Here is a 24,750-nt window from a genome sequence, read left to right as displayed (position 1 = left end):
AAATACAATTTAGAAGGATATTCAGCCACACTCGATACAATCTTTACTTTCACCCCCATGGTTTTCTGTAGCGACGCTGGCTCCCTCCACCGCAGCAAGTTCTTGGTTTTCAGGAAGGTTCCTCTTGTCCTCTTTCTGATGCCGATCAACATGCCCCAGATTTCTGCCTGGATCTATGACGTTACGAACGCGCTGCTTGAGAACCTTGACTTCTATTTTCAGTCAACAAGGTAATGGTTCTAGCACTCGCGAGCCATGCTTCTTCCACGTACATACCTGGAAAACCCCCATCGACTTTTCTGTCCCATATGCTGAGGACCTTTACGATCTCATTTTCCCCTGTGAAGAATGCGCCATAATACAGATCAATCACGAATATGCCGCCTGTTGAGGGAATGAGGGAAACCTCTCCAAGAGAAGTTGAGAATGTTGAGAGCAATTCCTGGGCAAACTGGCAAGCATCAGTCGTGTTTCGTAAGAAAGGGTCTTAGGACAAGGCTTCGGATGAGATATACAGAATGAAAGGAACAGAAAGCAATGACGTCAATGCCAGATGTAACAACCTTTGCGCTCTCTATTTAGAATCAGGAAGTAAGAGAAACTTCAGCTAACGACCTCAGAAAATATGATGAAGTCGACTGGGAGTCAAATGGCTATGCGATCGACCGGTCTGTTGACCCACGAATAGAGCCGTGATGCTTATTTAATGAGACTAAACATTGAAGAGATGAACCACGTGAGATGTTTCCACAGAGGCGCACGGAACGCATTGCAATTTGATAAATCTATTGTGGCAATGAGCACCTACATATGCGGCTCGTAACATCCATTTGCATTGGGTGCAATATGTGATTGTGATTCTAGGAGGTCGGACGGAGCTGTGGAGGGACTCCACTCTTTGCTCCTTAACGTTTGCCATGTATGCGCGGATTGTGAGTGGATCTCGGTTTAATTTTCCAGACAAAGTAGGGGATGATTTTGTAGTAGCGTGATGAAAATGCTGGCATGTTTGGCTACTGACGCTAGTAAGGTTTGATAGACATTATTGTCCAGTCCACCAACGCTTTTTAGCCATCCAAAGAATTCCTGCCCCCAGCAACGCAATGCAAGGTTTCCAGGAAAACCAACATTCTTCATTCAGCCTTCATCTTCTTCGCTCCATTGTCCACCATACCGTTGAGACGTGACACGATTTCAATCACCAGATGGTGGTGACGGATTTCCGCAGGTCCCAAGTACAAGGTGAGAAAGTGAAATTAGTGTGGGGCGGACAAGCAAAACTATTTAGACCCGGTTTCAAAATGTGAATAACCCCCCGAGCGCCTGGTATCAACAGCTGCGAAACATTTACATCACCGTGCAACACCCGGTTGATTGCTGGGGCGCGTAAGGATCTCCACCTTTTTCGACCTGCAATCATTTCGTGGTTAGCGATGGAACTTGAATGATAGAGAAGCTCCTCCATCGGCTCAAGTTGCGAAGTGATAACTCAGGGGAGCGAAACTTACCGAGCCCCACATAGACGGGACCATGAAGTCCTTTGTGTTGGTGCAGTACTGTATCAGTCTGTAGGGCATTAGGGACAAACGTCCACTGTAAGACAGCAATGCTAGCTACTCACGACATGGAGGCTTCAGAGACTTTGATTCGAGGCCGCTCGAGATCTTCTCTTAACCGCGCGTTGAGCTCATTCAGCCGGCGCAACTTCAAGTCTGCCATTGACTGCTTCTTGTTCTTTACATCCCCTTGAGATCTGATCTCGTACGTCGCTGGCATGGCGTGAATGAATAAAGGTGCCGCGAGGGACCCGAAACGATGCAGATGTCGCAGGAGATGTCGCTAGGTGTGTCTAGGAACACAGCCCGATTTTGGTGCAGCGCTGCCACTCGTCCTGAACTTCAAATATCCCACTCTTCTATTAACAAGGAACCTCTGAGGAGCACACACGGGGGAAGATGGGCGATGCTTTCGCGTCAGCTGATGGGTTCGAGCTGTTGCTGTGAGGGCAGCTTGAGAAGCAGCTCCGGCGTGAGGAGAGGCTAAGCGACGCGCTAAAGTCGTCAACCTTGCGATCAGCCGCAAGCTGTAATGGATGGGCGAGAGCTTGGCGCTTTGCAGAGAGGCTGGATGAGAGAAGTCGATGGTTTCCGGCGAGTGTCAATGAGTGGAGGTCAGCAAAGCGCGGCGGATGGCGGTTGAAGCGTAGTGACGGTAGAACGGGCAGATAAAATTAATGCTGAAGAGCGAGCCCTGACCAGCCCGTTCGAAATCCAAAAAGGGAAGGTTAGCCGGGACCAAAACCTCTTGGCACCGTCGCTTTTGCCGGCTATCCTCATTTGCACACAAGTCAAGACTGTCGCCATCTCTCATCTCTGGAGCTCATCTTCGCGCATCTTGCCTTTCATACAGAAGCCTTACCACGATGCCTCCACCGCCTCACACTAGGCCCGAGAACGTCCTTAAAGTAAGCTGAACCTTTACTCCGTGCGAAGCATAGGCCATTACCTCCTTGATACCTCGTGTTCGACTGGTACTAATAGGACATCAGCGGGCACAAGAGCTCATTGCAGTCGATCAGTCGACCGCTGCGCTTACTATTCTCCACGAACATGTCACTTCCAAACGATCGAGAAATAGCCCTATTACTTCCTTAGAACCGGTGATGCTTGCTTTCGTCAAACTTTGTGTGGATCTCAAGAAAGGAAAGCTCGCAAAGGATGGCTTGTACCAATACAAGAACACTGCACAGAACACCAACGTGGGAACCATCGAAGTAAGCCAAGGTCCTCGATATCAGGGTTGTCATTGCTCACTATCAAACTTGTAGCTAGTTCTTAAAAAATTTATATCCCTTGCTGAAGACAAAGTGAGCGAAGCTCAGGAAAAAGCGGAACAGATACAATCGACTCAGGACCCTGGCTCTTCGGGCGCGAATGTGGAAGATCTTGAAGCAATCGAAACCCCGGAATCAATCCTGCTCTCGACGGTCTCGGGTGAACAGGCCAAAGACCGCACGGACAGAGCCGTTGTCACACCATGGCTCAAGTTTCTGTGGGAGACTTATCGTACAGTGCTAGAAATACTGAAGAACAATGCGCGATTAGAGGTCATGTATCAAGCAACAGCCCTACTGGCCTTTGGATTTTGCCAAAAATTTGCGCGAAAGACCGAGTTTCGACGCCTTTGCGAACTTCTTCGGAATCACGTCCAAAATGCAGCTAAATACCAGTCTCAGATGCATGCCATCAATCTCAGCGACCCTGATACTCTGCAGCGTCATCTCGACACCCGATTCGAACAGCTTAATGTTGCAGTAGAACTCGAATTATGGCAGGAAGCCTTCCGCAGCGTTGAAGACATACACACACTGTTGAGCTTGAGCAAGCGACCGGCGAAGAACATCATGATGGCAAATTATTATGAAAAGCTCACTCGGATCTTTCTTGTCAGCGAAAATTATCTCTTCCACGCTGCGGCTTGGAGCAGGTACTACAATCTCCTTCGTCAGTCTGCCAGTAATGTCATGTCCGGTCAAAGCTCAAAAAAGGACAATCCTATCGTCACAGATAGCGATATGGCCCGGGCAGCCTCGTTTGTCCTACTTTCTGCCCTAGCAATCCCCGTCATTAGTACTTCAAGGTCTAAGGGGGCTTTAGTTGATTTCGACGAGGCCCGAAAAAACAAGAATAATCGACTAACCAACTTGCTTGGAATGTCGTCCGCCCCAACCCGTACCATCTTATTCAAGGATGCGCTCAGCAAAGGTCTCCTCAGACGTGCCAAGCCAGAGATTCGAGAATTGTATCAGATTCTTGAAGTTGACTTCCATCCTCTTTCAATTTGCAAGAAGATATCCCCCATTCTCACGCAGATTGGTGCTGACCCTGACATGGAGAAATATGTTCTTCCTTTACAACAGGTCATCCTTACAAGACTGTTCCAGCAGCTTTCCCAGGTGTATGAGTCTGTGGAGCTCAAATACGTTCATCAACTCGCTCAATTCCCGGAATCGTATCAAGTCACAACCAGTACGATAGAGAAATTCATCATGAATGGTTGCAAAAAGGGCGACCTCGCTATGCGAATTGATCATACCACGGGTGTGCTTACGTTCGATTCTGATGTCTTCTCATCTGCCAAGGCTTTACATCCTAGCAGTGTTTCTGGCTTTGCAGAGGGAGACACTAGCTCCGTGCAGCGGCTGCAGCGTACACCGGCAGAGATAGTCCGATCGCAACTTACTCGTCTAGCTAAAACTCTCTATGTGACCTGTCAGCACGTCGATCCCGAATTTAACGAAGCTCGTCAGCAGGCCAAAGCGGCGGCCCTCACCCGCGCAGCGGCTGGCGCAGAGCAGGAACATCAAGAAACTTTGGCAAGGAGAGCTATCATAGAGAAAAAAAAGGAATTGGCTTCAGACGCTCTGCAAAAGAAACAAAAGGAAGAAGAAACAAGGAAGCGGATCATCGCTCAGCAGAGGCAGGAAGCAGAGGCTCAGCGTTTGGCTGAAGAGCATAAGGAGCGAGAGCGAAAGCGGAAGAAAGAGGAGCAAGATCGTATACGCCGTGAGAACAACGAGAATGAGATTAAAGACTTGCTCAAGAAAGGGATCAACATCGGCGACGTCGACGTGAAAGATCTAGACAGTAACGGTCTCAGATTGCTCCGGATTTCGCAGCTAGAAAAAGAAAAGAATGACCTCAATAAGAATCTGCGTGTCACTGGTAAACGAATCGATCATTTGGAACGTGCTTTTCGGAAAGAGGAGCTCAAGCTACTGCCGAAAGATTACGAAGCCCAGCGTCAACGAGATCTTTCCGCGTATGAGCAAACTAAATCAGAGACTCTCGAAGAGACAGAAAGGAAGCATAAAGAGGACGTAGCGTTGAAGCATCGTCTCAGCCGGCTCTTGCCCACATACGAGACGTTCCACAAGGATCTCAAAGAGCGCCGCCATGACGAATTCGAGAAACGGCGAAAATCTGCAGATCGAGAATACAACAACGCCATTGAGAAACGAAAGCGTGATCATCGGGAGCAAAGAGCTCGTGAGGAAAGAGAGCGCGAGGAAGCACAAAGACAGGCACGGGAAGAAGAAGAGAGGATCGTCAGGGAGGAAGAAGAAAAGGCAGCTGCGGAAGAGGAAAAGAAACGTCTGCAGGCAGAGGCGAAAGCTAAGCGGGATGAAGAGCGAAGGTATGTGTAATTTTGAAGTATCCTCACAGGGTGATTGACTGACCCGTTGTACAGAGCACTGGACGAAAAGGCGGCCCTTCAACGCCAACGCGAGGCTGAAGCGGAGGCCAAGCTCCAAGCGAAGAAAAACGCCCTCTCCTCTGGCTCACGCATTCCGGACCGCAGTGGTCCCAGTGGTCCCAGTCGGCCAGCCATAGCCGAACGGACGGAATCTTCGGAGCGACCAGTGGCGAGTGGACCGCCGCGCCTCAATCTTGCGGGCAACAAGCCAACCTGGCGAGAACGCGAAGCTGCACGTGCTCACCAAGGAGGCGGGGCCCCTCCATCAGCACCCTCTTCAGATGTCGCAACCGATGAAGTGCAGCTGCCGAAGAGAACTACCGGATACGTCCCTCCTAGCAAGCGGGGTGGTGTGGAAAGCGGACTACCGTCACGTGGGCGACCTGAAGCTGCTGCTGCAAGATCGACGCCTCGTGAAGAGACCTCCACTGAGCCAACAGCAAAATGGCGCCCTAGCGTTCGGCAGGATGGCCTAGGTCGTGATGGTTCACCTGCGGAGGTTGCTCCTTCACAACGCTTCTTAGGTGGCCTCAGAGGCCCACAGGGTAGGGATGTCTCCGCTGATAGCTCCAGACCCGTTAGCTCTGATGGAACTACGCGGACAGAAAGTCCAGCTGAGCCGCTCCGAAAGCCAGCGCCGGGCAAATTTGTTCCCCCTCACTTGAGAAACAAGTAAAAAGTGAAGACGCAGGGCACGGGAGAGATCAAGGGTCGTTGAGGATACAGACTGCTAAGGGAATTGCGGGAGTTATCAATTGCATAGACTGCTTTCCACCTGCGTCGGAGTGGCTTCACGGCTCACGCATGCCTTTACCCTTGTGCTCCCTTTTCTACAGTGTACTTTAGTCGGATCAATGTACACTTAATTGATTCCAGCTCATCTAGCTTAGTACGTTTGGTATATCCATAACAGCAACAATCACAATACACAGAGTTTGAATTGCAGCAAGATTATGAAAAGTGCGGCGTGTGATTGCAAGGGGTATCTAACACTAGTGCTCCAATGCTATGGCTCACGCCTGCCGAGAGTGAGTACCCAACTCAAAGGGTACAAAATGCTTACGAGGGAAGGAATGACAAAAAAAACTCTTTGCTGGCGAGAAAGATATGATCCATGCGTAAGGCCTGATCTCTTGAACTTCTTCCATCATGCAGCACCTAGTGCAGCAACAAGCATCTGCCTCTGATGTCGCAGATCATCCTCGAAAGCCCCGATGACTTCGCCGCATACCCTCTTGCATTCTCTTTCCGCCAGTCTGCGTTCCCAACACCCTCTTTCGATCCACCTGATGGCCTCCTCCCTTGCCTCTGCCTCTTTTCGTATCTCTATAACCAGGTCTATGACAGATCGCAGCTTTCTACTCGCGGGTGTCATTTGCTGGCGTATCATGTGTATAGAGTCTGAGATGCTGGTGAGGGTACTTTGGAGGTCTATGGTCGAAGAGCGAAGGCTGTGTAGTGAGGAGAGGCATTGTTTCGAGGGTGTCGGTAGCGAGGCGAGGAGGGTAGCCAGGAGGGGAATAAGGTTGTCGATGGTGTCGGGTTCGGGTGGCATTGCTAGAGGAGACATGAGAGGGTGAGAAAGGGATTGAAGGGTACGCGCTTGGTTGGTCATGTGTGATGTGAGCGCGATGTGTGCGGTGATCGAGCTGCGATGTACGATTAGCCGCCTACATTAGATAAAGATGCCAACACCCACCGAGAGGCGCCATTTTCAATTCCCGACTGTGGAGGTAGATCTCGAAGAAGTCTTGCTGTCCTCTGCACAGTAGATTCTGCCTCGCAACTACAGTCTTCTGTACTTTGCGCCGCTAACCGCTCAATCTGGCGAATTTGTGAGTCTAGCTCAGACGGGTTGTGATTACCATTGCAATCGGAGTCCTCCGAGAATTCAAGGCCTTCATCTTGAGAATTTGGTTTATTAGATTTTGCCTTGTGGGCCCGGTTCGGCGAGCTTGATGCATGCAGGCTGTGGGACGAGTGTGGAGCTCCCTCATTGCTGCTGTCGGTTTTACTGTGCCTTAACAACACATTCTCTTTTCCCGCCATCTCATCTGGGTGTGAGTGCATGCCATCACCTTCGACTTCCTCGTCGAAAGCTTCTGCTAATTCGTCGGCCAGGGTTCCAAGGCCGTTACTGCCCTCGATCGGCTCAGCAACTTCTGCAGAGGCATCTTCGCTATTGTTGCTGGAACAGTCATCTACACGATGCAAGGATGGTAACGACGTCAGCAAAAGTACTGATGTTTGAGAGCTCCACCTATTCAGAGATGTCTGCCGAGAATGGAAGCCACGGTTCTGCGGTGTGGGAGGTGCAGGGTTCGGGTCGAGGCTCCGGGTAGATGACCTGCGCCGTCGGGTGGGTGTTCTTGGGGAGGATGGCATCTTCTGGCTGAGTGGCTACCAAGGATTCTCCAGATAGCTGTGTGAGCGCACGATACACTTCACTGTGATATCAATGCGACTATGTAAGTGTGCGTCGTACACCTTCGCGCGGCAAGCATTGTCGATGAGCGGAGAGGACTGGAAAGACCCGTCAGAGATTGTTCCAAACGCCGACAGTAAGGAAGTAGACGTAAATTATCTCACCAAAGTTGTTTGTTGCCTTGTAGAACCTAGAACAGTATCAAGTGCTAGTCATGTCGTATTGCAGCGTGCACTTGTCACTTGCTTCAAATCCCCAAAGGAATCCTTGTCACGGCTGCAGCGGGCAGTCGCGTTCCGTTCCGCTGTCAACCCATTACTTGCAGTCCCAATTGAGCTGAGGTGTGCATTAAGGCTGTACCTTGAACACAAGGAGGCATGATTCCTCATATGCAGCCCAGTAGGCGCATGGCCATTCTACTATCCCAGACATTGCGGTATAGGTATCCATCATCGTGCTCTTGAAAGAGCACTGTCCCGCTCCCGACATCAAATTATGACTGCCCTCAGGCAATTTGAGCCTCAAGACCTTCTTCGCATGAACCTCACAAATCTCGATCCCCTTACGGAGAACTATAACATCGACTTCTATCTTCACTACCTAATCACGTGGCCTTCCCTATTCACTATAGCTGAAGATCAACACGGAAACATCATTGGCTACAGTGCGACTGTTTACCCCACTCCTTCTGCAGATGGTCTGACTGATATTCTCTAGTGATGGGCAAAGTTGAAGAAGATCCTCTATGGGTCAAATTCACCCCTCATTACTTGCCCTGGCATGGACATGTGACTGCGCTCACCGTCGCTCCACAGAGTCGTCGCTTAGGTCTTGCGAGGTTGCTGACTGCGGCCCTAGAACGTGGTTGCGAAGAACAGAAGGCATGGTTCGTTGACTTGTTTGTCAGGGAAGGGAATGAGACAGCGGTCAATTTGTATAAGGGAATGGGCTACAGTATTTTCAGAAGAGTGCTTGACTACTATAGCGATGACCCTACAGGTAGGAAATCTGGGGAAGACGCCTTTGATATGAGGAAGCCCTTGGGTAGGGACAAAAAGAGGCAGCATATCAGGAAGAATGGCGGGAACTATACGGTTTTACCCGAAGATATATATCATGGCTAAATGAAAAGCGGTCTCTTCATTTGCAGTAAATCGAGTGTCTATGATGTACGGCTTCAAAGCCACTTCATGGGCAACTTTGTACCCGGCGATCAAACCCAGTGAAAATGTTTACTTTTCTTGCAGTCGTGGCAGACAACTTTGGCAGAACAAACTTTCCATTGAACATCGAATCCCACACAAGGCTTAGGAAAAGGTGACATGAGTAGAGGTACAGACGCTAATTAGCCTGATAAAGTACGGACGTCATTAGACTTTATGAAGCTCCCTACTCATCTGTGGCTTTCTTACCATCATTCTCACTCGTCGTCGACATTGAGATTTTATTGAGCAACTCTGCCTGAATGACCAGGTTGTCTGGGCCATCCATGCTTACCACAATTCGTAACCTTCTGATTCCTCGGTCGTCTTGTGTGACGTCTTCTATTTTCAACTTTGACAATTTTCTAGCTCTAGTAGGATTATGCATATATGATAGAGGCTCCTGGTCGGATTGCATTGCTACATTTCTGGGTGGTGGTTGCATACGAGAGGAATGTTCTGGCGATTGCTCACCATGACTTCCAATAGTAGACTGTAGGGTCGCTTCCACTGGCAGGTCTTCTGCTGCTTCGCTGAATGGCTCATTTGTTTGTGATCCTTGCTTCCTCACTCTCTTTGAGTTGCCCTTTACTTTGGGAGACTTGCCATTAAGGTACACCTTAGACTTGCTCTCTAGGTCCATAGGCTCACTAAATGGTGAGAAAATCGAAGGAAAAGGTTTTGCATTAGTAGCGGTGGCATCCAACGAGCCACCTTGAAGCAAAGTGTCGACCGTGGAACTTCGTCTCTCCTTGTCCGTTCTAGCTCGCTGGCCTGGGAGCCCGCTGGATTGAGACCTACTACTAGATGTCATAGACGAGCCTTCCAGCGGTCGCAACCGAGTGAGAAGGAGTAGATCATCTTCTGAGCCGCCGTTCTCATGGCGACTTGAATAATTGGATTCTTTAGGTTTAGAGTCAGGCCTGTCGATCTTTAAGAATGAATTGCGACCGGCGTCCGCAGCAAAACCCTGACACACGACAGCTGTTCCGTGAGGGTCTGTACCACATAAGTCACCCATCTCGTCGGACCTTTTTGTGCCAATAAGCCTGTTGATCAAATTGCCTAGCTCCTCTTCTGAGGTTGACGCGGTTCCCACGTCTCCTGATCCTTGGGATGTGGCAGGCCAAGAACTTACCTCTTGGTACAGCGAAGGTGATTCTGAGACCAGAGGACCGGCGACAAAGTCTTCCCTTGAATTCGCTGTAGGCAATGAGTGTAGCGTACTAGGTGTGCTGGCTTCGTGACATTCTTCAAAGAGCTCTGGCTTTGATAATGAATGGTCCTTGTTGAAGGGCTCCGGGAAATTGCACGAAGATGTTTGTGGGGAATTATCTGTACTGTCGGACAAGTCTTTCTTTAGGTGAAAGACGTCGCCACCTTTCGGGTGATCTAAACGGGGTCGTTAGCTCCTCGACATGCTATTTCTACCGCCAATGAGCTCACGAGCTTCTGGCGTTAGCAATCCGGTTGTTGATTCCTTCTTTCTTGAAGGGCTTTCAGTCGCCATTACCGGAAGTTCAGGTGACAAGTCTATTTTTCCATGCTGCGAAGTGTCATTGGAGATGTTCCTTTGAAGCCTCAAACGCTGAAAAGATCCATGCAGCACGAGTGGCTCAAACAGGTTTGCGGGTTTCGGTGGAGGGCGGCTTGACGGAGGATACTGTGAGTGCTTGTGGGTGTCTTGATTTTGTATTGAACGTATACGTGCCGCGACGATGCCCTGTTTACTGGAGGGCGAGCGATGATACATCGCGAAGGCACCTGTAGCTAATGTAGATAGGCTCGTAACTCTTCATGACTGCCACCGACCTGCGAGGTAAGCTACAACAAAGCTACGTATATTTGGGGAGCTGGAGGTGAAGCGCCACTTTTAACAATGCAAGTGCGGGGTCAACTAAATCACCACGAAGTCTCATGGTGTGCAGGTCTTTGAATGAGTTGTGCAGGCAACTGAGCTTACCAAGGTAATTAGGCAGGTGCGACTTCATAGACATCTTAAAAATACATAGAAACAAAAGACTTCGGGAGCTAGTGCGAAGACAGATAGCTTGCGAGTACAAGAAGATGACAAACGTATCACATTGTACCTATCTCAGAGAAGACTGCAAGCTCTCGAGGACCTGCCTGGTGTCAGCACACTGGATAGTTGCAGAATCAAGAATTCTTGTACTTCTAGTTCGATCTTTGCTTCTGCAATGTCCTGCTCACTTCCGCTACCATTGGCTATCTTTTGTGCTTCTGTGATTTGGGAGCGGACAGCCTGTTCCAATTGTGAATGAGTCCCCTGAATTTGACCGGATTTTTAATTTTTACATACATCAGAGCTAAATTCCTCGAGGGGAAAACCTTCAACCGCATTAATACTGAGCTGCGAGCCCGGTTGGACGATGGCGAAGCCTCCAGACACTATGGAACAAGTTAATTAATGTCAAATCGATGTCCACGAGAGCGAATCGTGCGTCCCGAGATCAAGCACTTGCAACCAATGGATTATTGATACTCAACGTACAGAAAAATTGCTTGCTTCCACCGCTTTCTTCTATGATTTCCACGAGACCCGGTTTCAATTGTTCGATCGAAGGGACGTGATTGGCCAGGACACCCATTTCTCCAGACTCAGCGGGTATGTTCACTTGCACACTATAGCGGATGGTAGACTGATCAGCGACCGTCAGGTTGCCAAGATGGAGGAACTTGGGTAAATAAAACGAGAGTCGAGAGTCGAGAGTCGACGTACACGTCCGTAGATTTGTAGATCGACTATGTTTCCACATGGTTCAGCGTGTGTAGAATTTGGTCAGACAAGTCCGGGTGCAGACAAACGTACTTGGTGTGGGAGGGCCAGTGTCAATTGAATCTTGTCCGAGACGGGATCCGCATATCCTCGTCGCTGAGAAGCTATTCGAGAAATTGAAGGGCGCGCTCTGGCAGCCGCGCGAGTGATTCTGATTACATTCATATTTTCGGGAGGTCCGCAATTAATGTTCTATCCTGGACCAGTCTCGACAAAGCCAGAGAAGAGGGAAGCAAGGGCTCGCCGACGTTGACTTCGAAGTATGAATTTACCACTAATAAGATGGCTTTGAGAGCAGTATGATGACTACGTAGGGCTTGACGACAGGTGCGTATGCCACATCCCGGTGAGAATAAGTATGCGCCAAGATTTTACCTTATCAACCACATTCACTAGGTAGGTCTGTGGTTTTGGTCCGTCTCTAATCGATGGAAGAGGAAAGCGACTGGTCAAACTAGCGCAAAGGGCAAGCGGACCCTGCAGCCAACGGTGACTCGGTGAGTAGCCGGTGTCGGCAGTACACTTGGGTCAAGGTGTAACGACTTGACTCTGCAGCCCATGTCGGTGCGGAGCAGATCAATAATGAAGACTACTATTGACGGCCCCATCACGTAGGACAAATGGTGAGCTGGCATGGATTATTCTCTCCTGACCCATAACCCCACGCAAGCACCAACTCGGAACGTGCAGAAACTAGTTGAACGAGTTTAGTGCATGCGCTGGAGACCGATGGCGAGCTTCGGACCTGAAACTCGATGGACTACTCTTGCTATTACTGTGGGGTAGGTATCATTAGAACTATTATTGCTAGTCGCACTTGGGTCGGAGAGAAGCAGAGGTCTGTTTGCGAAAAGATTGCAGGATAACGGCTGCCAGAAGGTCTTCTCCATTGCAGCTACTCGTCTGCTCGTCTAGACCAGTCATCTTGTCATCTGACTGATCGGAGAGGGAAGTCAGGGCTCGTAGAGCAGGCCAAGTCTATTGAACATCTTGCGCCGATGCGGGTAATGCTTAGCCAAGATGATTGATTGTTAATGGCAATTTTCGTGCCGTCGTCCACAGCCCGGGCGTTTTCGCGGTTCTGCTCTCATCCGCGGCCTTCGCCATACGCCACCTTCCCAAATCAATAATAATAATAATACCCACCCCTCCCCCCACTCCGCCCATCCTTTGCACCACACAGACTCCCCATTTCCCATCTCCACTCTTTCCAACTCCTCTTGACATCGCAAATTTCAACTCAAATTGTACCCGCCGGGACTGGCACGACCGACTACAATTTTTGAAATGAGATGAGGCGATAGTCGAACTCGCACCACCAGCACTCTTCTCACATTCCAAACGAAGTTGGATCTTCTTACGCGAGGTAGCACTCGCTACACTCTTCGCCATGTCTTCGTTGTCGTTATAGCATGAACGTCCTCCGGGACAACGTACCTTTACCTCAGAAGTCGCTCCTCCTCCCCCATTACGACTGTGTCTTGTTCAGTACAGCCCACTTCGGATCCAAGCCAGTCGCGTTTCCTACGCAATAACATAAAAGGAAATCTTCATGGCTCACTCTCAGCAAACCAATCATGATAGTATCTCTGCTAGCTCAGCAAATCCTACTTCTCACACCGAGGATGAAGCCGGCGCTGATCTCGACGAACCCCCGGACAGGACCCACCAACCGATGACCTTCTGGAAAATGATTCCATACGATGTTGAAAAATCCTCTATGGATCCCGGTCCCACTTTATCGCCGCACTCTCGCAAGGCTTCACTGCTCACGAAAGCCTTGCTCAGTTCTCCAGAACTTACGTCGATGTCGGATACCGATGCTCCCCATCTGACTAGCGACGGTGGACTTACAAGCCCTGCACGAACCTCGTCACCAAGCCCCCTCTTCCAGCGACGGCGTATGCTCGCCTACCAGTGTTGCACGCCCAAGATGTACTCTTCTCTCATCCTGATCGGTCTTCTGAAACCTTAATCTCGACCAAGCCCCAAGGCATCGTTCAAACACAAGAGACGAAAGTCGAAGAGACGCTTGGTCGGAAACGTTGCATAAGCTTTGCTTGTGGGAAAAAACTTCCTGCGCAAGAGCATGTCTCTCATATTGCGAAAGATTCCGCGACAGTCAAATCCGGCTCGAACACGACAGAGATGCCTGCCAAACGGCCCTGTATGCTTCGTTTTTGTGTGTCCCATGAAACCCTCGAAGAAAGACCCGGAATCAATCGAGATTACTGCGACATCCCCACAAAGGAAACAGCCTCACACATTGGTATCACGTGAGCACATTGACGAGGCTATACAGTCATTGCAAAAGTCCTCTTGTGAGCCCAATGTCTCAAATCAAGTAAATACTATGAAAAGGTGGCCTAGCTGGGGTACAGCAAATCAAGACCCTGCGTCGATTACAAGCAGCGCTCAAGATGCCAAGCGCTTCAACCCCATTGATAAGCAGACCTCACAAGGTATGAAACTTCATAAAGTCGCCGGTACTTACAATGTCGAAGATGAGTGGACCAGCGAACAAAATGCATATCAGAGAAAAATGACAATCGATGATACTCTTCAGAAAGAGAATGCGATTCGCAGACTAGCAGAAGAGGCAGACCAAGAACAAGCACTCGAAGATGAAATAGATCTGGATGATGAAACAGATGACGTAGAGGACGACGACGATTATCGTGATATAAATGCTGCATCAGATGATGGTAACGAATCAGACGATGAGGAAGGCTTCGCAGAGTCTGACAATGAGAGCGACAACGATTTCGATTATGACTTCTGGACACCGGGCCTAACTACCGCCGCAACATCGACAGATCATCTAGATCACATTACGGCCTATACAGATCGAGCACCGTCTGATTCCTCGATTGACTGTGGGAAAATAGCAGAAGAGATTCCTTTTCATGGCACGGCTCCCAGATCTAGACCTCGGCAAACTATCAGACGGAAGAAAGATTGTAATCAGCAGCAGGGTACTTTTCATAACCTCGAAGACTTCATTGTCGGAACTTTGGATGAAGACCGGCCCTTGCAAGAAGCTTATTTGTCTTCGCTTGAGCAGCGTAAGCGCGCTAAGCAGAAAGTCATACCCCAGGACATTGATCCCAGCTTTCCTACTTCTGACCTGGAGGCTGACGATGACGGCAACGAAAGTGAAGATGAGCTCATAGAAGAGAATACCACACCAGAAGATGATGAAGGGCAAGGGACCACTTCTCCAAATCGCTCAGAGGGAGAACGTCGCCACAGCCGCAAAATGCTACCAGAGAAACGAAATCGAACACCTATTCCATCACCCAAGCGCCTGCGCTCACCTCCTCCACAGCGATTGTTTGGTCAGACGGCTCATCGCCTTCGATCGCCGCCACCATCCAGCAAGTGGCTTGCCTCTCCACCTTCTTCACGCCGTCCATCACCAACAATGAGCACGCCCCCGGGGCCTTTCGCAGGGTTCAATGTTCAACATCTAGCGCAGCGGCCCAATCTCACGCGCACGGCCTCGCTTCCTCGAACAGCGAATCCATTCTGGGACCAACACCACCTGCAGAAGGCTCCTTCTGTCGCCCCTGTGACCAAACTTCACCCGTCTAATCTTTCAAGCCGCCCTCATACAGATCTTCACACACGCGGTCCAGTTGACATAGTTCAGGGCCTTGAAAAGAAACGACAGCGAAGACGCGAAAAGTTTTGGCGGTTGTATTGCATGAAGGCTCACGCAGGCAAAGAGAAGGAGCGCAAGTGCCAGCCTGGGAAAGGCGCTGAGCGAATGCGGGAATTAGGCATTCAGGTTCAGGACAGATTCAAGGGCTATGGTCACAATCGGGCCAACCTCATGCTTTCTATTTAATGTTCTTGTAGCGAACTCAGCGGCACAGGCACATATTGACGACAGAACAGAAAACGATGCTTTGTGTATCTTTAACTTCAATGACATGTGAATATTCAACCTCTTGAAGCTCTACACTCATCCATCTACCACTCTCATGCTCGCCGGTCAACGCGATCCGAGGTCAGTCTTTCTTGCGCTTTCCTTCTACAGGAGCCTAGAGAGAATCGATATGTTGTGCCAATGAACAATAGATAGAATATTATGCTGTGGAAGCTCAAGAAAACAGGCTCGGGTCTACCAACATGTCGAAAGGCTTCTGGGAGATCAAATGCCAATACGTAGATACAAAAATAGAGTCAGATACACTTCCCAATAGATGACAATAACGTCATCTCAAAAATCACAGTAGTAACTAAGCGATCGAGGGGATCGTGTGGGGGTTCTATTCCTTACTTGTAAAGTGTACGCATTAGCGTCCATCCAACATCGACTACTCATGCATGCTGCATACCATTTTTTCAGGATTTCTCGAAGATCAACGTCGAGGTTTTGGCATACTCATTGGGTTGAAGACCAGTGAAGACGGCCAGATCAGGTCATCGGGTTAAGCAATATGCTGCGTCTACTCACGCCGGCCTGGACTGCTCAAGATTCAGGACAGCGTGGAGAACACAAGCGGACTTGTCTCACTAGACCCTAATGGACCGCTATCACCACCCCCGCCATGCATTTGCGTTGCAACACCAGGCATCTTGATCCCCACCTTCCACTTCAAGGCTTTCATTGGTCAATTCTCGATGCTCATTTGTACCCCAGCGACAATCTTGCATATCAGGGCTGTTCCCTCTTAGGATCCTCGCGTCCTCGTGATACAATGGCCTCATTTCTTCGATTCAACCCGCTACCCTGCGCATGCTGTTCTCATTGGAAATACGAAGAAAATGCTACTGGCCTGCGGACGCATGTTCAATCTCAATAGTGCCCTAAAATCCCTTGCGCCAGCTGCACGCGAATCGCTTGATCCATCAAAGATTAGCCAATCCTGATGAAATATACACATGGCAGGTTTGCTTCAATCCGCCCTCAGGGCGCCTAATTGGTGAATACGATGGATTCCGAGGATGGCTACGTCTACATGAAGGTAAGACTGCCTTCGCATTGCCAAGGGCTCAGAGCTGATTTCTTAAGTAGAGCGTGAGTCAATTGATCCGGACCCATGAAAGGGCACTTGCAAATGCGTTACTCTTTCAACGGCGGCCTTCTAAGGGGGTTTCGTCACAACGGAACACCATCGAGGCAGCACCTTCTCAAATCAGTGTTACCAATTCCCATAATGGTCAGATCATGCACTCCCACCCATTACCAGCTAGCGTCCTAGCTACGGCTCTGTCATGGGGGTTCTCATCTACCAACATCAAGTCAGCAAAGCTCACCTTGACGCCTCACCATCTATATTACTTGTTAACCCAGATTGAAGAGCTTGGAGTCACTGTCGGTCCATTGACCGTACGGTTGGAAAACATCCATACCGATAGCTCACCCACAAATTACGTCTCCTTCCTTGGCCAGCAGCACAGATCTCGATCACAAAGCGATGGCGATTCAGTTCACTCAATGTCAAGTGTTCGAAGTGTCGTGTCAAGTTTATCCAGCATGTGGTCTCTGTTCGCGCCAAACGTCTCGAAGAATAATGCCATGAACGAAAAAGCGCGAACACAATCATTAGGAGATGTCACGTATCTTTACTCCGCCTTCACGAAGCTACCTTGTCTGAAATTAGCACCTGACCCTAATGCGAGACCTATCAAAGGCTACGAAGAGTTTCCTTTTGACGCTGCGGTTCCACTGACTGCTTTTAAGAATCTCAGTGCCCTCGAAATTACAGATATTGATTTTCGCCGGTTTTATGGGTGGAACATCCTAGCAGAACAGCTCAAATCTCTGACATTGAGACGAGCGTGTGTAGATGATCCAGCGGACGCCTTAATTGCCATTGTTCTAGATGATATAGACAAACGTCGCCGGAGATCCTTCAGGACAAAAGCTTCTCCAACGAGTTCGTGGCCGACTAGTCCAACTGCAAAGTCGATCGAGCAAACACATGAACAGGTAAGCTCACTTTCCCCCGTCACGGAGGAAAGCATAAGTCGGAGTCGAAGCGCTCAGAATAGCTATACACACCATCGCAATACGCACGCGTTGTTTTCTCCACAGCCTGTACAGGTGAGGAGTATTTTACCTATGCGGCCTAAGGGTTCGAGCCAATATTCCCGTGCTAACGCTCCTCGGATTCAGAGGTCAGAATCCGTCACGTCAACATATAGGGGGGTCTCGAAGTGTCCATCATTCGATAGCAGCAACATTGACCTGATGTCAATGGAAATCTTCCCGGCCACGAAATGGCGGTTTTTAAGACATCTTTGCCTTGCTGACAATGCCTTGACCTACTTAGCTGCCTCTAGCCTGGCTCCACTCGAGCAGAACCTAAAGTCTCTGGATGTATCGTCGAACCTTTTTACTGAAATACCAGGATGTCTAGCAACCCTTACAAATTTAAAAGCCCTCAACATATCCAACTGCATGATAGATTCCCTCTGTAATTTGACGCGATGCCCCTTAGAGAGGATCTCGGCAATCAACCTTCGTGCCAATAGACTCGTATGCCTGGCAGGCATCGAGGGATCTATGGTGTTAGAGCGCCTAGACATTCGAGAGAACAGGATACACGACTCGGCCGAGTTTCGACGGCTGGCAGACTTGCCGCACATGCAGGAGCTCTGGATCGTGCAGAATCCGTGCACTCATAGTCAGAGGAGGTACAGGATTGATATCTTCAATCTGTTTCGAATTTCCCATGGTCTGAGCAAAGATGTCATAATAGACGGTACTGGTCCCACATACAGCGAGAAACGCCAGCTCAAGGAACACAGTACCCCTATCCACGGGATTTCGAGTGATGGAGAGGCGCCGCCAACAACGTATGTCGTTACTGCTGGGAACGTTGATTCATTGAACGAACACCAATACCTCTCAAGGAAATGTCCGCCGCCTCCAACCTATGGGCCTCTATCGGATGTTGTTCTCAAGTCTGGCAAGCATGGACGTGATCACAGGATCGTGGATCTGTCACGGGCTGAAGGACGCCAAGGCAAAGAAAAGATCAACAAGTATGCAGTTACCGTTCACAATCCTCCACCTCAAACGCTTGCAGGCAATGAAGAGCCTCCGAGGCTTTCAGCTGTATATGCTTAACGTCGACGCGACCAAAAGAGACCGATCAAGCATATATTGCTAGGCATTCCCCCAGTCATCCAGCAATTGAAATCATTGTTGTACTAAGGCAGCATAACGCCATAATAGGTCATGATGACTATCGATGACCGCTTGAATTATGGAAGATGGAATCGTCTCGACTTCGCTTCATGCTGTTGACAAGCTTTACGAAGACGCGACCCTAGAGCAAATATTTTATTCAGCACAGTGCAATCACGCGAGTCATTCGAGCACCAAAACTTACCAAGAGGTCTGACAATTCCAATTAAGCGTTTGAAACATGGTGAAGAGGCTTGTTACCGGGCTTTCCTGCTAATACACCATGACAGCACGCCTAATCATTGTGCGAAGCGACGTCGAACTGCCGCTGTTTCAGACAAGATGTATTCCACGCCAAGCTCTGGCTATATCATCATAGCATGAGTGTGAGTTGTTTGTGAAAGCATAGCATGTGTTTTATTTCGATGATTGTTGCGGGCATACGGGAAAGCGGAGGCGTTGTAGGACTACTCACATTCAGCATTCTTTGTTGCATCCTCCCAAATATGGTGAGACTTACGCGTTTCTTCCGATTCTTATATTGCATTCGTACCCAAGACTTCAGTGCCTGACAGCAAGTAATGTCTACTCCCAATGTTCTGATGCATTAGTCACTTGGGATCGCTAGCACAGGGTAGAAAGCAAGTTGCGTGAAAGCTTCGAGGCAGCTTTGACTGTAAGACCAGAGCTTATATCCACAAGGCATCCAAGCTGGCCCATTTGCAATGCAGAGTAGTCTGGTTTGCTAGCTAGCATCTGGTAATTTTTATGTTCTCTTTTCGGTAAGGCGCTGGCGCGGCAAGTTTGGAACGTTCCTCCCTTCCTTTCCGCCAACGACTCACATGTACACGCCTGAAGCCAAAACCATTCTATTGCAACAACGGCGACGCGCGATATTTATCGTATGTCCTTGACGTGGATAAAACCTCCAACCAAGGCCATTCCGTTACATGCATATTGAAGCCCAAGCCAAAAGCTACTACAACGCCCAGCAACCCAATCTGACGTCCGCCGATTGAAAAACTTCGACACCTTGTGAAGCGCTCCAAATCAATTCACTTCAACGTATGTCCTTCGCAGAATGAACACCTCATAAAACTTGCAAGCATTCAGATTTACTCTAAATCAAGCCTACAGCTGCTGGCTTTCTCCCCTCCCCTCCCTCTTAGTCATTCTGCTGCGACCGCTGATCGACAAACCTCTCTACGAAACCGCCTAGGCGACGTCGAAAAGCGATATCTTGTGTCGCCTTCTGGTCCTTTTTAGACTCCGATTGCCGCTTGTCGCTTCTTGTAAGCCCTCCCTGAATGCTTTCTGTTACGCCAACAGCTCTACAAACCAACGCTGCCACGATGCGTGAAAACATGAACTGACTGTCACCGCCAGATCTATCACACAAGTCCCTAAGAAGTCAAGAATATACGACCGAGTTTGCTGAAGACTGCGCCCCATTCCTTGGGCTAATACAGTGCGCCAACAAGAGCAGGAATATGGCGGATTCGGGCGAGGTGGACCTAGATTCTATCATCGACCGACTGCTCGAAGTCAGAGGCAGCAGACCTGGGAAACAGGTACAGCTTCTTGAAGCCGAGATTCGTCATTTGTGCCAGAAGGCCCGCGAGATCTTCATATCTCAGCCCATACTCCTTGAGCTCGAGGCTCCTATTAAGGTAAATAAACATTTTGCCAGGTTTCCTTTCCATTATCCTTCGAGCTGCGGAGACTGATAGTCTCGGGATAGATATGCGGTGACATTCACGGCCAATACTACGATCTGCTTCGTCTGTTTGAATACGGGGGCTTTCCGCCCGAGGCCAACTACCTCTTCTTGGGTGATTACGTGGATCGAGGGAAGCAGTCACTAGAGACTATCTGTTTGCTTTTAGCCTACAAAATCAAGTATCCAGAGAACTTTTTCATCCTCAGAGGCAACCACGAATGCGCTTCGATCAATCGCATCTACGGCTTCTACGATGAATGTAAGAGGCGGTACAATATCAAATTGTGGAAGACTTTCACAGACTGTTTCAACTGTCTCCCAATCGCCGCTATAATCGACGAAAAGATCTTCACTATGCATGGTGGATTGAGCCCAGATTTGAATTCGATGGAGCAGATCAGGCGTGTAATGCGTCCAACAGATGTAAGTCAAGTCAAGCTTCTATATACTGATGCCCCAGTGGAACTCTGTAGGTCTCTTTGGTCAGACACTAATTTCAAGAAAGATTCCCGATTGCGGCCTTCTCTGCGATTTGTTATGGTCGGATCCCGACAAAGACATAACTGGATGGAGCGAGAACGACCGAGGAGTCTCCTTTACGTTTGGTCCTGACGTCGTGTCACGATTTCTCCAAAAACATGACATGGATCTCATATGCCGTGCACATCAAGTCGTCGAGGATGGCTACGAATTCTTCTCCAAACGACAGCTTGTTACATTGTTCAGTGCGCCAAATTATTGCGGCGAATTTGACAACGCTGGCGCGATGATGAGCGTTGACGAAAGTTTGTTGTGCTCATTTCAGGTAAATCATGATATCCTGTCGAGCATGGTGGAAGGTACTGATGCATTCTGCCATTTGCAGATATTGAAGCCTGCTGAGAAGAAACAAAAGTACGTCTATGATGGCATGAATACCGGCCGCCCCGTTACTCCTCCAAGGAAGCAGAAAAAGAAGTAATGTGCCAACACCGTTTTTCCGTGTACAGCAGGTTCGGGCGAAGATAAATGCTTAGCAGCACGCGCATACCTCCATCTATCGAAGACACGAGACGTTTTCGTTTGAAGCTCACCAGCCTTTCACCTACCGTTGTCGTGTCTTCGCGACATGAACCCCGTCACGAGCTTAGTCTTATATGAATTCGACCTTTTACCAGAGATGACTGTTACTTCGATGACGACGGTAATGGGCTGAACGCGGAGGGAGGAGCGTGCTGCTTGCAGGTGCAAGATTGATTTGCTATGTCTCAAGCGGGCACAAGCTAGGAGGTGATGCATCAAACACTTCAGCAGTAAAGTAGAAAGTGCAGGGCTGCTTGAGCACAGACAGCTTCACTTTTCAACCAATTTTCACGATCAGCCATGTAGTTTCCCGCACAGGTCGTAGACAGTAGGGGGTCGCACCAAATTAGTGGGGCTCAAGAAAATTGTCCGCTCGCCGCGCCAGCCAACATTTAAGAACGTCTCTTGCTCGTGTGGTAATGATGCACTGATCCACATCCAATATCTCTCAAGGATCTGACCACCTATCAAGGACGAAGTAGTCATGTGCACAGTCTGTCGGACAAGTTAGTCAATGAGTACCTACAGGTTCTCTCCTCAAGCATTTGACCCGTTAAATCTTCCCGACTTCTGGGACGATTTCATTGAACAAAACGACATCGACGAGTTCTCTAAAGCGCTTTGCGCTCCTGAATCAGTCCCCTTCGTCTCCCTCAATGACTGGAAGCCCATTCACCAGCGGGTGCGTCGCCGTAGATCTAGTTCTCGCAAAAATAAGAGGAAGGTCGTGCGGCGAACAAGGGATGAGACCCGAGAGGGATTTGTGTACACCTTGTTCAAGTGGCCTCTACTCCTCGTTGTCTTGGGATGGATCGTCAGTCTAGGAGTATTCTACTGGATCACTCGCTTCTACGTTTGGGTGTATGAGAGGTTCATCACGTGGCGAGGAAGGCGGCAGGATCTTCGCACAAACATACGGTCTCGGACAAAGTACGAAGATTGGAAAGGTGCAGCGCAAGAACTAGATCGGCACTTAGGGAATGAGAAATGGAAGGGTATTGATGATTATGCCTATTATGATTCTGTCATGATCCTGAGGGCGAAGGAGGAACTGGAAATTCAACGGACAACGGCGCTGCTGCAGCAGCATGGTGACCCTGAAGTTCTGACAGAAGCCACTCAAAAATTAAAGGCATTGGTCGAGACTTGCGTTAAGTATAATTACGCTGGGACCGAGAATCCAAGAGTCTACTCGGAAACGTACTATGGTACTAAAACGCTAGTTCAGGACTTCGTAGATGAGCTCTACGCATCCATTGATCATCTTCTTCAAGACTCGTCTCTCAATGAGGCTGATAAATACTCGCTTTGCACTCACCTCAGTACCAACTTTGGGCGGACTGCGCTTTGTTTGTCGGGGGGTGCAAGCTTTGCCTACTATCATTTCGGTGTTGCGAAAGCATTGCTAGACGCCACTCTATTGCCCTCCGTAATAACGGGCACGTCTGGGGGCGCTCTTGTCGCTGCTCTGCTAGCAACGCGGACTGATGAGGAGTTGAGGCTTTTGCTTGTACCTGCACTCTCTCACCGGATTAAAGCAGTAAGTAATATTTTTTGGAGCCCGCTCATCCCAATCCAGTCACAATGTCGAGACTAGAAACAAAGTCTCGGGAGCGATGATTTCGAGAGATATGTTTCTACGCTCTTCCTCTGAGCCTGAGAAAGCATTGCTGACTCCGATTCTGCAAAGTGTGAGGAACCTATCCCAGTCTGGTTTCCTCGTTGGTGGCGCACAGGGGCACGATTCGATTCCTTGAAGTGGGCACGAGAATGCGCATGGTTTTCTCGAGGGAGTATGACATTTCGGGAAGCCTACGAGCGTACTGGGCGAATCCTGAATGTCTCATGTGTCCCTTCAGATCCACACAGCCCAACGGTGCTCACCAATTATTTGACTGCTCCTGATTGTGTGATATGGTAAGAACTCTCTCCGTCGTGCTACACTCATCAGCCAATGCTTCATTAGGTCTGCTGTCCTTGCGTCTGCTGCTGGTAAGTAAGAGTCCAGCCCGGTTTAGGATATGGGTTTACTAAATCTCAGACATGCCTAGTCCCGGGTATCTTAAATCCCATCCCGATGATGATGAAGAAACCGGATGGTACCATAGGTCCCTATTCGTTCGGGCATAAGTGGAAAGACGGCAGCCTGAGAACAGACATCCCTCTGAAAGCTCTGAATCTTCATTTTGGCGTTACATTTCCGATCGTATCGCAGGTCAATCCTCATATCAATGCCTTCTTTTACGCTTCGAAAGGCACAGTAGGAAGACCAGGTTTGCCCTGCTTAATGCTATTCTCGTGAAGTATGAATTGACCTGCCTACCAGTGACGCATAGAAAAGGGCGAGGATGGCGCGGCGGATACCTAGGGAGTGCACTTGAAACTTATCTCAAGCTAGAGCTTCAGAAGTTCCTCAAAATACTCCGGCATTTAGAATTACTTCCTCGTCCGCTAGGTCAAGATTGGTCGAGTGTATGGCTTCAGCAGTTCAGCGGTACAATCAGTAAGTGTAGTTGAAGCCGCAAAGCGACATCTCTTTCAGCGCTGACAATTCGGCATCAGCAATCTGGCCCAAAAGCCATCCGAGCGACTTCTGGTATATTCTTTCAGACCCAGATTCGTCCAGACTTGCCCGAATGATTCGTGCAGGAGAGCAGTCAACCTGGCCGAAAATATTGTTCATTGAAAACCGTATGAAAATCGAGCGTTTAATCTCCAAAGGTCTTTCAAATACCTCCAAAGGGCGACACGATAATACCGATCTATCTACACCCCGCCAACAAAGGACAAGTTCCAATGAATCGGCCTTTCGCCACTCTATTGAGACTTCAGATACATTGGGTGGACTCACCCAAACTAGGGATAGAAGGTCAAGCACATTCGAAGAAATCAAACGGCAGAGTGGCATTTTCTTCGATGATCTCGTCGAAGGTGAGGAGGATACTGGAGAGAGCGAAATTGAGGAAGCGTTCGTCGAGGACGGTGAAAATGGTCCAAAAAATGATAGTGACGGAATCTGATGTGGTATAGCAACAGAGTGCATCGACATTATTGTGCTAACATTCGTTTAGTCATTTCATGCACGTGCTTGAGGCAATGAATGCATGCATACCTACCGTCAACCATGCAGCTCAAAAGTCTTTG

At 49.1% G+C, this 24,750-nt stretch overlaps 9 protein-coding genes across 9 annotated transcripts; 6 read left to right on the top strand and 3 right to left on the bottom strand.

The window, feature by feature from the left end:
* Window positions 1–21: 21 nt before the first annotated feature.
* On the bottom strand, window positions 22–1,776 carry KY384_008333 (uncharacterized protein; the record flags this gene model as incomplete). The annotated part of the gene is made up of 5 exons (XM_044816822.1): window positions 22–212; window positions 277–451; window positions 1,357–1,410; window positions 1,509–1,566; window positions 1,622–1,776. The coding sequence occupies 5 exons, from the start codon at window positions 1,774–1,776 to the stop codon at window positions 22–24; spliced, it is 633 nt and encodes a 210-aa protein (XP_044666187.1).
* Window positions 1,777–2,422: 646 nt separating this feature from the next.
* Window positions 2,423–5,932, top strand: TIF32 (eukaryotic translation initiation factor 3 subunit A; the record flags this gene model as incomplete). The annotated part of the gene is made up of 4 exons (XM_044816821.1): window positions 2,423–2,464; window positions 2,549–2,773; window positions 2,828–5,196; window positions 5,251–5,932. 4 exons carry the CDS (start codon window positions 2,423–2,425, stop codon window positions 5,930–5,932), a joined length of 3,318 nt encoding a protein of 1,105 aa, XP_044666186.1.
* Window positions 5,933–6,403: 471 nt separating this feature from the next.
* KY384_008331 (uncharacterized protein) lies at window positions 6,404–7,641 on the bottom strand (the record flags this gene model as incomplete). The annotated part of the gene is made up of 2 exons (XM_044816820.1): window positions 6,404–6,905; window positions 6,956–7,641. The coding sequence occupies 2 exons, from the start codon at window positions 7,639–7,641 to the stop codon at window positions 6,404–6,406; spliced, it is 1,188 nt and encodes a 395-aa protein (XP_044666185.1).
* A 535-nt stretch (window positions 7,642–8,176) lies between these two features.
* Window positions 8,177–8,805, top strand: KY384_008330 (uncharacterized protein; the record flags this gene model as incomplete). The annotated part of the gene is made up of 2 exons (XM_044816819.1): window positions 8,177–8,345; window positions 8,399–8,805. The coding sequence occupies 2 exons, from the start codon at window positions 8,177–8,179 to the stop codon at window positions 8,803–8,805; spliced, it is 576 nt and encodes a 191-aa protein (XP_044666184.1).
* Window positions 8,806–9,070: 265 nt separating this feature from the next.
* Window positions 9,071–11,845, bottom strand: KY384_008329 (uncharacterized protein; the record flags this gene model as incomplete). The annotated part of the gene is made up of 6 exons (XM_044816818.1): window positions 9,071–10,275; window positions 10,990–11,146; window positions 11,204–11,292; window positions 11,396–11,579; window positions 11,626–11,646; window positions 11,714–11,845. 6 exons carry the CDS (start codon window positions 11,843–11,845, stop codon window positions 9,071–9,073), a joined length of 1,788 nt encoding a protein of 595 aa, XP_044666183.1.
* Window positions 11,846–13,871: 2,026 nt separating this feature from the next.
* On the top strand, window positions 13,872–15,530 carry KY384_008328 (uncharacterized protein; the record flags this gene model as incomplete). Its single annotated transcript, XM_044816817.1, has 1 exon — window positions 13,872–15,530. The coding sequence occupies one exon, from the start codon at window positions 13,872–13,874 to the stop codon at window positions 15,528–15,530; it is 1,659 nt and encodes a 552-aa protein (XP_044666182.1).
* A 1,326-nt stretch (window positions 15,531–16,856) lies between these two features.
* Window positions 16,857–18,764, top strand: KY384_008327 (uncharacterized protein; the record flags this gene model as incomplete). The annotated part of the gene is made up of 1 exon (XM_044816816.1): window positions 16,857–18,764. One exon carries the CDS (start codon window positions 16,857–16,859, stop codon window positions 18,762–18,764), a length of 1,908 nt encoding a protein of 635 aa, XP_044666181.1.
* A 1,550-nt stretch (window positions 18,765–20,314) lies between these two features.
* KY384_008326 (uncharacterized protein) lies at window positions 20,315–21,505 on the top strand (the record flags this gene model as incomplete). Its single annotated transcript, XM_044816815.1, has 4 exons — window positions 20,315–20,494; window positions 20,566–20,967; window positions 21,050–21,349; window positions 21,410–21,505. 4 exons carry the CDS (start codon window positions 20,315–20,317, stop codon window positions 21,503–21,505), a joined length of 978 nt encoding a protein of 325 aa, XP_044666180.1.
* A 615-nt stretch (window positions 21,506–22,120) lies between these two features.
* On the top strand, window positions 22,121–24,626 carry KY384_008325 (uncharacterized protein; the record flags this gene model as incomplete). The annotated part of the gene is made up of 5 exons (XM_044816814.1): window positions 22,121–23,146; window positions 23,529–23,598; window positions 23,658–23,879; window positions 23,933–24,109; window positions 24,169–24,626. 5 exons carry the CDS (start codon window positions 22,121–22,123, stop codon window positions 24,624–24,626), a joined length of 1,953 nt encoding a protein of 650 aa, XP_044666179.1.
* Between the last annotated feature and the right edge of the window lie 124 nt (window positions 24,627–24,750).

This window comes from Bacidia gigantensis (assembly GCF_019456465.1).
Source record: "Bacidia gigantensis strain McMullin 20006 chromosome Unknown contig_295, whole genome shotgun sequence".
Lineage (NCBI taxonomy): Eukaryota > Fungi > Ascomycota > Lecanoromycetes > Lecanorales > Ramalinaceae > Bacidia > Bacidia gigantensis.
This window is presented reverse-complemented; position numbering and strand designations above follow the sequence as displayed.